At 32.9% G+C, this 12,375-nt stretch overlaps 1 protein-coding gene across 2 annotated transcripts; it reads left to right on the forward strand.

Moving 5' to 3' along the window:
* Positions 1 to 4,995: 4,995 nt before the first annotated feature.
* Positions 4,996 to 11,433, forward strand: LOC149560628 (uncharacterized). 2 transcript variants are annotated; one of them, XM_089824755.1, is made up of 3 exons: positions 4,996 to 6,008; positions 9,268 to 9,839; positions 10,318 to 11,433. In XM_089824755.1, exons 1-3 carry the CDS (start codon positions 5,498 to 5,500, stop codon positions 10,351 to 10,353), a joined length of 1,119 nt encoding a protein of 372 aa, XP_089680881.1. In that variant the 5' UTR covers positions 4,996 to 5,497; the 3' UTR covers positions 10,354 to 11,433. The 2 variants fall into 2 exon arrangements, with proteins under 2 accessions (XP_089680881.1, XP_089680882.1); XM_089824756.1 differs by having other exon boundaries at positions 4,997 to 6,008; positions 10,035 to 11,433.
* Positions 11,434 to 12,375: the final 942 nt, after the last annotated feature.

A 12,375-nucleotide genomic window follows, 5' to 3' on the forward strand; every position in this document is an offset into this window, starting at 1 on the left:
AATTTCTATAATAAATAAAATTTGAGGAGTTCATAAATAGATTTTGAGGAGTTTGAGTGAAAATCGAGGTGATTTTGAGGTCATTTCTAGTTCAATATCAATAGAGAGGATATTCAAGGAAGTTAACTAATAAAGATGAATTGATATGATAAAAACTCCATCGATGAGCAAGAAAAGTTATTAAAAATTAAAAATTGTATTAATATGATAAAAACATCCATGGATCATTCATTTAGTCATTTTTTTGGGTGACTAATTATTCATGACCATTCTTTAGTCACTTATCATTCTCTAACCTTGTGATTTTACCCGATGGTCAAATTACTCATTTATTTAGTCACTTATAAATTGCCAAAGATTTCTAGAATTTGATCACTTTTAGTCATGTAACTAAAACTTTTAGTCTTGTGACTAAATTTTTTAGGCACACAGTCATTTATTTGCCAAAATTCCACTAGTGTTCTTAGGTCCACTCAACACTTTTGATATTTTCTGCTACAATGGTTAAAAAGTAACAATATAATTGATCTGTTAATAATACTAACTACGTTTTCTTGTTTAGATCTCTGTTCCTTGCTCTTTTTCTCTGTCTAATCTCTCACTTTGATATCCTTTCACTTTGTAGTTTTATCTAGTTGTTTTACACCTTTTGTTTCTCTTTCTTCTACTCGATTCACTTGGCTCAACTATTTTCTTTCACCTTCCTCAATAGTTTGCACTTTGATCTTCTCTCTTTCATTTGATCAGCAACATCAACAACATAACAAACCAATAATATGATCAAATTTGAACTAGAAACATTACAAAATCAATAACCTAAAATAATCTCAAACACCTCTTTAAATAGTAGTCTTCAAGATTCTAGATTCTTCCATCTTTTTCCACTTAATCGCCATTATCGATCTCAGGTTCATATTGAATTTCAAGATTCCAAACTCCATACAATGAATCTAGACACTCAAATAATATAGATTTTGTAAACTTCATGCGTATCCTTATTCTTTTTCATTCTCCATCATAAATATCCTTGCTAAATTTTTCCAGCGGTTGATCTTGTAAAAAACTTTGACTCGTGTCTTAGACCATCTCAAACTTCCCAAATTTCCATCAAAAGTTGGTCTTAGATTCCAATTCTCCAAACTTGTTCTTCCAACTGTTGCTCTATAAACATAACATTTACTCAGGTAATATAGAACTTGGTTATTACTAGAATCACTTGGGAAACACTAAACTTCTCTCTTGCTTTGCTAATTACTCGGGCAATACTGTAGTCAGTTGGTGAATACAATCTCCCTTCATTAATCTTGCCACTTAGTTAAGCTTGTATTCTTCAATACATTGCAACAATACATGATTGTAAAACAATCAAACCAATATTACATTATCAATTTCCAACTCAATCAAATACCCATTGAATACCTTACATATCAATTATGTCTTCGTAATACTTTCTTTAAATCCTTTTTATCAATCAAATGATATGGCACTCTACTAAGTTAGCATAATGTCTAGCCAACTAAGACTTTGAAAAAAATGACAATATAACAACTCATATGACTCTTTCATATACATTCATAGAATTCCCTATTACATTATTAGTAAGGTCTAACATATCTTTCATCATTAGCCTGATCTAAATCCTCATGAGTTGCTTCATAGTTCCTTTCCAAATCTTATACATCCATAGTGATCTTCCTCAAGTTCATAGACTTCTTTTGAGTGACCAAGATTTGATACCAATTGTTATAAATAGGGAATATTGGGGGGTGGAGGTGAATCAATATTCCAACACTTTATGTCCAATAATAGATTTCATAAATAAACTATAAACTTATATATATATATATATATATATATATATATATATATATATATATATATATATATATATATATATATATATGTATGTATGTATGTATGTATGTATGTATGTATGTATGTATGTATGTATGTATGTATGTATGTATAGAGAGAGAGAGAGAGAGAGAGAGAGAGAGAGAGAGAGAGAGAGATCTCTCTTTCTCTCTTTCTCTATATGTATGTATATGTGTGTGTACACACACACACACACACACACACAAGTTTATTGTAAGATAAGACATCTAGATCTTTATTGTTGCCCTCTACTTTTCACTTTTTTCTTTCTCCTCATTCCCCTTTTCTCTGTTGGAGTCAGAATGTTTCTCCTCCTCCAATTCTCTTTCCTTGTTCTCAGAAGTTCCTCTTTAGCCTCCTCGACTCTAAATCTATTTGCCTTTTTTTTATACCTTGGTTGTGTTTTGGCTAACCTTCCCAACCTTCTCCTACCATTTCCTCCCTCCTCCTCCTCCGACTCCCTAACGTCCACCTTAACTGGCTTTTCAATTTTAATTTTTTAACTACCCTTTTGTTCAAATACTAGGTCTGGGTTTTTCTTTTTCCTATTATCCCTACTAGGGGAAGGGTGCAATGTGTGAATTTTGGTTCCAATGCTAGTACTCAGAGGGGAATTATGGTGGTGGCGTTGATTATCAATAACAACAACCCTAGGGGGACATAGGGCAAGATGAAACTGGTAAAGTCTAAAAATTAGACCCTGGTGAATAATAGTGAAATTATTTCCCTTACTTCTTTTCTCCCCAACATCACTTATCATGTCCTTAAGGGAACATAAAGAATGTGATAGAAATAAAATCTCTATCTCTAAAATGGTTCAAGAGAGGGAAGTGATAATAATAATAAACTTCAAACCTGCCTTTGAGCATGAGGTAATTCATGATCACCAAACAAACATCATCCCAAGGAGCCGGTAGCTTATCCCTCTAGAAGCCTCCCCTATAGCGAACAAGTTCTTCATCCTCACCAAAAAAGCTATTCATGTTGGCCTTGTTCACTATTTTCATAACCTTCTTCCATTTTTTCCCTTTCAGGACAACCCAGTGGCCATCGCAATAACCTCCTCATTAACTTGGAATGTGATACCATTTATGGTAACTCCGCGGTAATTCCATCCATTCACAAACTGAAGAACACAATTTTCATCATAACCCGCCATTGCCTACATATACAGAAGAAATCCCCCTTCTTTTAACAGGAACCAAGTCACCATTCTATCCTTAAAATTTTCTATCTTTGTTGGCTCTAATCGATTCAAATCCCCACCCATTTTTTCCTCACTAATTCCTAAACCCCCAACCTTAGTAATTTGCATCTGAACTTTCTTACCCTCAAGCTTGTTGACAACGGGGATATTTTTCATCAATAACAACACTGCGATGTTGAAAATAACATCTCTAGCGCCTTTAAACATCCTACAAGCTATTTTTCGAGGCGCTTCGAAATCCCATCCCTTTTCATTATGGGATTCATGCGTACTTTGCATCATAACTCTAACATCCCTAAAATCTCTGACAGTATCTGTAATGATATTTTTCGTGCTTTCAAAAAGAAAATATTTAAAATTTTGCATTATGTTACCATAATTGCAAAGTAACTCTTGCCTTAAATTGTGTCTATTTATTATCCATCTTGTATGACAGTGTCTTGTCATCTTTCTTATTAAATTTAGCAAGCTTCACCTTCTTAGATATGATATTGCCAAATTTGGCATTGATCTTTATTTGTCTAGCCATGCTCAATTTTTGCTCCCCCCCTTTCCTTGCAAATCAGGGCCTAAATTTCCTCCTTTAGGATATCCATGCTTCTCCAGCACATCATTTCCTTTAATTCAAACCCCATGGAAGCAACAACATCTGCCACCATATAACCTTCCCTGTATATGTGTTGTAACTAGACTTTTTCCATCCCATTTAGGATATGTCTAATATCTGTGATAATATTTTGGATATTTTAGCTTGGCTGGGAGACTCCCTTCACCATATCAATTATTAATTTAGAATCACCTTCTATAATTATTTAAATAAGGTTATGTAAATAAGATAATATTTTATTGTTTGTTGAAGGTTATGTAAATAAGATAATATCTTAAACAAAATTCTATGATTAAACTTTTTGAATGTCAATGAGGTGATAATATTACAATTTATACAACAATTCTCTAAATCTAAATTCAACTAATAGAGACATTATTGAAAAAAAAAAAAAAAACTATCTTCACTTTTATATAGTACTAACAACAACCTTCATTATCTTTGCCCATTCTCTATCAATTTTAAAGTAAATGGTGACTTCTATTCCAAATGTGACTTGAAGTGTTTTAACATTAAAAATATATGAAAAGATGTAGTCTTATCAATTTTATTTAAGAATATTTTAGGTTTGCTAAAATATTCCATAAGTAAATATATAAATACTTTGAGTAAGATAAAAAAGGTTATAGGAAAGTTTGAAGTTTCCAAAAATGATATAAAATATAAAATTAATAATTATTGTTTTAATTTTATTTTTTTAATTTCAAGTTTAGAAACATAGTTTTTTTGGAAAGATAATAAATATTTGAAATATTCATGTTAGAATAGATGAAATTTCTTTATATTTAATTTGTCATTTATATAGTTATAGATTCTTCTTAATAATCAATATATTTGATTTTTCTATTTTAGATATTAATTAAAATAAAAGAATCTACACAAGACAAATAAATGAAAATTTAATTAAGTCCTACATTAAAGTAATAAATAAAATTCAACCGATTTATTTAGAAAAATAATAAGAATATATATAAGATTGAAATAATATATATAATCTTCTTTTATATTTGTAATATAAATTATTTATTCAAATTGGAAAACAAAGATAATTGTCACTCATAAGTTTAGATAAGTTTATTAATGTTGTACTATATTTCATATAATTAAAAATTTGATACGAAAAACTATCTTGTAAAAAATCCTATCATAATCAGATAATATAAACAGATATAATAATAAATCAACAATTATTGGTTTAATATAAAAAGTACATTATCCATTACGCATCACGTTGTTCCGAATCCGGACAACCCATTAGGACCAAAAAACTAGGTATAAGGTTTTGTGAATGAATCTTTCCTCAATTGTTTCAGCTCCCTGCTTTACTGAAAAGTTCTTTAATTTTCTTTTTATAAGAATCCGCCCCTCCTATAAATCGAAAAATGGTCAATTGTAGAAGCAACCTTGAAGTAGTTCATGTGCTTCGCTCTGCCTGCCCCAACTCTGCTCTGGTCTTTCAGAGAAGGCCTGCTTGCGCGTAGAATCTTTCAGCATGTTCCAGCTACTATCTCTAGAAACATCATTTATCTAATAAATTTCTATTTAAGGGATGAGTTTCAGATGGTAGGTCCTCTGGATCAGAGCCAATTCATAACTGGTAAAGGTCAGCGAATCCCACCTTCTATCTGGTTGCAGAGCTGTTGGGTGATAGCACTTCGGCCCCTTTCTTACATATCCATATGCTTCACGGATCTTTTCCCAGGGGAGGAGATACATGGCCCATGAAACCCTAGATGCTTAAGGTTTGTAAAATCCCATTTTAAAAATCAGTTTTTAAACACCATTATTAGGGTTTGCAGAGCCGTTCAATGGGAATATTAGCCTCTTTGAGCCCTTTCTTACATATCCATATGCTTCACGGATCTTATCCCCAGAGGAGGAGATCCATAGCCCATGAAACCCTAGATCTAATTACTGCCCATATCTTATTAGACACCAGAAAGCTTGAGCAAAAACTTAAAGATTTTTACCAGGAGTTACAGCTTGAGGATGTGAGGAGCATGCTGAAAGATTCTGTGTGCAAACAATTTTCTAGACTTACAAATGGTGCCTTTCGTAGAACTAAGTTGCTTAAGCAAATTCTTCTGGAACAGTTGGCTGAGATTGCTGATATGAAAGAGGGTTTTGCTTATTTTGTGCATGCTATTGCTGTTATGAAACCTCTATATTGTGTAGGGTTGCAGAAGTCGGTTGGCGATCTGAAGAGCCCTTATTTCCAGAATGAGGTGCCGGTCGTTGGTGTACGTTGTATGGGAGCATTGGGAGGCGTAAGAAAGGACACTTTAGCATTGGATCTATGCAACGACCTCAATATTGAAGGTAAAATAGCGTTCTCCTCCATTTTTTTCTCTGTCAGAGATCTAACGTCTTCAAGGTTTCTAGTCGCACTGTCATGAATGTTGGATTTTGCGTGTTCTCCTTGGCTGATTGTGAGATAGAATTGTCAGAGATATGAATAACCCAATAAGGGTCGTTGTTGGTATTTAATTTCAGTGCTGTCAGTAAGAGTTCTAATTTAATAGTTTTGCGTCATGTTCGTTAGTTTTAATTGGGTTTCAAGTCAGATTTCAAGGTTGTCAGGACTCTATAAATGTAATTTTCATTTTCAGGACTCTATAAATGTAATTTTCATTTTGATGAGAAGTAGGGAAAGAGATCTGATAATAGTTTAGGTTAATTTTGTGTATCTAGAATTTCTAATATGTTTTTTTGAATTTTCAAATTTTTAATGAATTTTTTTAGATGACTGAAGAACTTAAAGTTAAGGTTTAGGTGTTTCCATATTTACTTAGTAGCTTTCTGTAGAAGTCGTAGAGTGCAATAAGGTTTAGGTGTTTCCACATTTAGGGAGTTTTTTGAAGAAGTAGAGTGTCAAGTGGTCGAAAAAGTGTAATTTCAAAACGTTAGCCCAGCCATTATGTTCACCCCCAATAGCAGCTCACAAAAAAAAAGTACTTTTTGCATAAATGGACCAATCAGCAACCACGAAAGTTAGAAAATGATTGACTATTAGTACATTTGTGATAGACTATTAGTACATGTGTTATTGGCTATTAGTAGATGTGTTATCTTTTTTGGAGCATTTTAAAAGTGGTAATTAGGGTGATCTATAATGATACCGCATCAGTCATTAGAGCCTCCACTCGCTATTTAGTCTCTTACTCTAACTAATATTGAATAGTAATGGGTTTTTCTTAGTTGTGGGTAAGATTGATGTAGTGTTGATATATAAGATATAATTATTTCTATAGAAAATTAATTTGTGATATTGTTGTTGGAATGGAATTAAGTAGTTTTCAGATTCATCTTATTGATTTATGTTTCGTGAGTAGTTCATAAGAACCAAATTATTCATTAGAATGAACGGAACACCTTTGTGAGCATGACCTAGATCCAATAAGTGCTAAGTGTTTCATTTATTCTCATGAGAGATGGATTCATGTTGAATCACTACTCATGATACATGGGTCAATGAGTTTGACTCAAAGATTACATAGTTAAATCCTGGTAGCAATACCATATTTTGACTTGCTGTGGAAATTGTCTTCTACTTATCAATGAATGGAACAATTAGCACTTGTTGCATATAGGTGATATTCACCCATATCAGTATCACTCCCACTCAAATACGCTTAGCCATGGAGTTTCCTTTCCTCCAAGTACCCAATATTCACAACCTTCATCAAATCAGGCTCGTTGACTTATGTTTCATGAGTAGTTCATATGAACCAAGGTCTCATAAGAACAAATAGAACACTTAGCATGTATTGCATCTAGGTGATGCTCACCCGTCTTGGTCTTGCTCCAACTCAAACATGCTTAGCCATGGAGTTTCATTTCGTCCAAGGTTAAGCCCACTTAGCTTGCTATCTAATTTGCACAAACTTCATCCAATCAAGCTCATGGACTTATGTTTCGTGACTAGTTCATAAGACCCGAGCTCTCATTAGAATGAATGGAATACATAGCATGCATTGCATGTAGGTGATTCTTACCCATCTTAGTATTGCTCCAACTCAAATGCACTTAACCATGGGGTTTCCATTCCCCCAAAGTTAAGCCTACTTGGCTAGCTACCCCATTTGCATAACCTTTACCAGGTTTTGTGCTATATGAACCATTCATTATAGATTCCTTTTAGCTCATCTATTGATAAGTAGGAAGTATTTTCCACAGCAAGACAAACTGTGATATTGCTATAATGGTTCAACTGTATAATTTTTTAATCAAACTTATTGGCCCTGGTTACGTAGGTTTCTAAATATCAATAGTTGTCATTGAAGTCTAAAGGTCGAAAACATATTTGTTACAAAACCATTTCTAGAAAGCTTGAAAAAAGGGCAGGAAAACAAAAAGATAACAATGCTAAAAACATAATAAAAGAGTGAAAGCAATTATGAACTATAAATTGAAGAAAGTGATTTCCTATTTTTAAAATTCTAATTATGATCAACAAATTCATTTAACCAAACAAAATATGAATATAAAAGATGTAATAGTGAGTAAGTACTAAGTTTCTACAATCTATAAGAATTTTTTAAATATTGTTTTTGGAATCGATTGTGTAAGAATTTTTTTCATTTAGATTTCAGATCGCACTCATAATCTATCATCAGAATAAAAGAAAATAATTAAAAGAAAAGAATTATCAAAATTGTAAATTAGAGAAAGAATTTGACCACATTAAGAAAACCAACTTACAGAAAAACTGAAGAGAATAGAAACTTTGATATCTCTGTTGTCTCATTATTCTGTGAATAGAAGCTGTGATATCTCTGATTTGTATTTTATATTCTCTTGTATGATTCTTAATTTCTTTTCTGTAATTTTCTTATCATTTTATGAGTTAATACGCAAAGAAATTGTGAACATTGTTTTATCTAAATAAAGAATACTGCATGTGTGGTTTGCGGGTTTATTCGTCTTGATCCTTCACTGCATGCATAGCACGATTTTAAAAAAACCTCCTAGCTTTTGTAAGAACGAGGTTTTATTTAAAGTGTTATTGCTGTGATTGGCTGGACAGCTAGTAGGGTATGAAGAAGATGAAAAAATCGTTGTACGAAGTATTGAAAGCATCTTATAAAAAGGTTGTTAGAGGAAATATAGGCTCTTCTATCGGAAAAGGAAAGGTGCTTCAGATTTCAAAAGTTGTAACAATGTGTTTGTATTATGGTTTAGTAACTGGTTAGATATGTGGAGAATATTGATAGGGGTTATTTTAAATACCACATTAAGGAGTGGTCGAGCAATTAATAAATAAAGAAGAGCGTTGGCACTTAATTTCAGTGCTGTAGATAAGGGTTGTAGTCGTGTCAATAGTTGTTGACATGTGATTAATTAATTCTAAAATAACAACGGTTAATATTTTTCTTCATATTTATACTTCCATATTTTTAAGTCAGAAATGTCCAACGTTGTTCTTCGCAAAAGAAGCAATTTCGGTCAACTTGTACCGATTCTTTGTGCAGTTTTGAGGCTTCGATTGATCGTCTTCGCTTAAGATTTCATCCCAGAGGATCTCGCTGTAAGCTTCATGTTATAATTTCCAATACTCTTATTTGTTTGTGATTATCAGGTTGTTTCCAAATCCTGCCTTTCATTGCACTTTCAGAGTCTCCATATGTGCAAGGACTTTTAGAGATGATGTGGGATGGAATTGTTGGATGGAATAGATCTGAGTTTCGGAATGTGGAAGATGCATGTATGCACCTGCAGATTCAGCTTCCGAGGCAATCTAATTCAACTCCGCTGATATTAAATCATGTTGGGGTCAGAGAAAATATGGAGAAATTACTATTTCAAGTGGGAGGATACAAAACACTTTTGACATCCAGACATAGATTCTTTATTTCTAGAAACCGCTCCATTCAATTTAATCAATTGTCTTCGCTGGGCCAGGGAGATGCTCTGTCTCTCTTCTGTCCCTATGAGATTGCAAAGACCAAACTTTCCAGGGGGGAATTGGTATCAGATAATCACCTCGATTCTTCGACACCAGTATTAGATTTCCAGTGGACAAAAATACCTGTACAGATGCACTTTTGTACATTTGGGTTTATGTTCGGAAGCTTGGAATGGTTGGAAGCCTTTACAATCTTACTGGAACTTGCAAGTAGAATTTTGTTGAATTTGATCAGCAAATATAAGGTAATTTGAATTTCAAATCCTTGGATCTATTAAATTTCTTGTTATTACTTGTGATATTGCTATTAGAATTTAACTGTGTGATTTTGTGTCAAACTCATTGATCCATGTATCATAAGTAGTGATTCAACATGAATCCATCTCTCATTAGAATAAATGGAACACTTAGCACTCATTAGATCTAGGTGATGCTCACAGGGGTGAAGCACCGGGACTTCTTGGGAGGTCACTTATCCCAGTACCACTCCAGCCTGAGCACGCTTAACTATGGAGTTTCTTCCATGGTTAAACCCAAATCTTGCAACCTCATTTGCAAAACCTTCACCAAGTGTTGTGCCTTATGGATGGGTCAATGAGTTTGACTCAAAATCACATAGTTAAATTCTGATGGCAATATCACAATTTGACTTACTGTGGAAATTATCTCCTACTCATCAATTGTTATTTGAAACTAGCCTAACATCATGATTGAATTTATCAGCACCACAACAGCTACCTTTTATGGATATGCTGCTGACCTCTACTTTACTCAGTACTATGCAAAGCGAGAATTGGTTTTGCATTTGGGAGGCCAAGGCGTTACATTCCAGAGGAATAGGGTTGCTTGTTCCTCGCAAGGGGTATATTTTGCCTGTAAATAGAAGTTGCTGAAGGCTAGGCCATTTGATGCTCAAATTGTATCGCTTCACAGAAGCTAGAAGATCGCACAGACGGAATTGTACCAATTTAAAGTTTTTGTCCAGCTGAAATGCTAGCAAGCGGTAGGAGAGTAATTTTCTACAGATAAAGGGCAACATTAATGATCTAGAAGACGTCTCAACTTCATCTGTTCGAGAATAATTTTCCAAAAGTAGAGGGCAACAATAAAGATCAAAATGTCTTATCTCCATCCCCATGACTATGTAATGTGCTTGGGGAGGTTGATTGAACCAGAATTTTAAGAAAAGAACAGGAAACTATCTTTTGGGATTTCGTCATGTACCTGAAAAGTTGTCATATTGGGAAATGTTATCGTTTTTTTGGGTGGCTATGGCGCAAAGAGTTCTGATATTATTGAGTTCAACTTCAGATTGATTGAAGGAAACAGTCGGCACATTGTTTGTTATTTGAAATATCAAGAGATATGAAGACCATATAAAAATATGATGGTTGAATTGGTGATAGAACAACAAATTCTGATATTGCTATCAGGATTTAATTGTATAGTTTTTTATTTAAATCTATTGACCTGCGTTTCATGACTAGTGATGCTCACAAAGGTGAAGTATCACTTCAAGAAGTCACCCATCCTAGTACTACTCAAATTTGAGTGCACTTAGTTTCCTCCATGGTTAAACTCACTCTGCTTGCAACCTATTTGCAAAACCTTTTCAAGTGTAAATTGTGATATTGTTATCAGGATTTAACTGTGTAGTTTTTGAGTCAAATACATTCATTGGATATAGATGATGCTCACAGAGGTGAAGCATCCCTCTGGGGGTCACCCATCCCAACACTACTCCAGCTTGAGTGCACTTACAAAGATCTCTACATTGTGTAGTTGTTTATGCAAGGTAACTAATGAGCAATACATTGCAGAGCTTCACATTATAGAGAAGTCGGAGTCAATGACATTATATTCTTTTGTAATTGTGATTGCATAGTTATTATTACTGAACTCAATATCATTTAGATCTCTGTTATGAACTTTACAATTGAACTAAGTACTCTTGAATAAAATATACCACTCTTACTAAGTACTCTTGAATAAAATATAGCACTCTTACTCTTCCATTGAAAATTTAAAATACAAATAGAATTTAAAATGTTAAAGTTGATTACATTAGATATCTTATTCAACCATCTATTGTTATTTGTAATTAAATATTTTACTTTCAAATAAATCAAAGTTCTCTCATATAGATGATCAATTATTTATTTTATTTTCTCTCATAAATTGAAATGCTACGGTGTTATATAGGATTAGAAAGAAACAACAAAACATAAACTACAATAAAAACAAAAGAATTCAAGCCTTCGAAAAACATAAATCTTATAGTAGGTGTAGCATTCGTCAACTTCTAATATATATTAATATTTCTTTGTTGATTGATTTTGTCTTAAAATTTAAATAAAATAAAACTATAATATATGAGATAGCCTTAAATGAAAAATGAGAAAAAAATGATAATATAGATATTAAGAAAATAAGATTGAGGTATAAGAATTAAATGAAAGACTTTTTTCTTTCTCTTGGGATGTTATCACATTATATATTGTGAATATTTCTACTAATCAACTAAGAGATTTAATGTCAAATATATATTATTTTCTATTTTTACTGCAAATATTAAAAGAAAAAAATTGTTCCATGGTCTCCCTCTTTGATCCACTAGACTTTAGCACAAACTTGGACACCTTTTCCTTTGCAAGCAGCTATTTTTTGAAGAGCATTATGAGTATTGATGATTGATTGTTGCACAAAAAGTTTGTATGGGTGAGTTCAACCATGTTCATGTTGTCCTTTGGGGGATTTTTCATATCTATGGTGCCTAGCAAT

Source organism: Cupressus sempervirens, chromosome 4 (assembly GCF_028749045.1).
Source record: "Cupressus sempervirens isolate cs-2001-9-10 chromosome 4, ASM2874904v1, whole genome shotgun sequence".
NCBI lineage: Eukaryota > Viridiplantae > Streptophyta > Pinopsida > Cupressales > Cupressaceae > Cupressus > Cupressus sempervirens.

Excerpts from the sequence above, each read along its gene's own strand:
- LOC149560628 (XM_089824755.1), top strand. The coding sequence starts at position 5,498 with ATGGGAATATTAGCCTCTTTGAGCCCTTTCTTACATATCCATATGCTT. Across the intron at positions 6,009-9,267 it reads CAACGACCTCAATATTGAAG|GTTGTTTCCAAATCCTGCCT; the intron begins GTAAAATAGCGT and ends TGTGATTATCAG. Across the intron at positions 9,840-10,317 it reads ATTTGATCAGCAAATATAAG|CACCACAACAGCTACCTTTT; the intron begins GTAATTTGAATT and ends TGAATTTATCAG.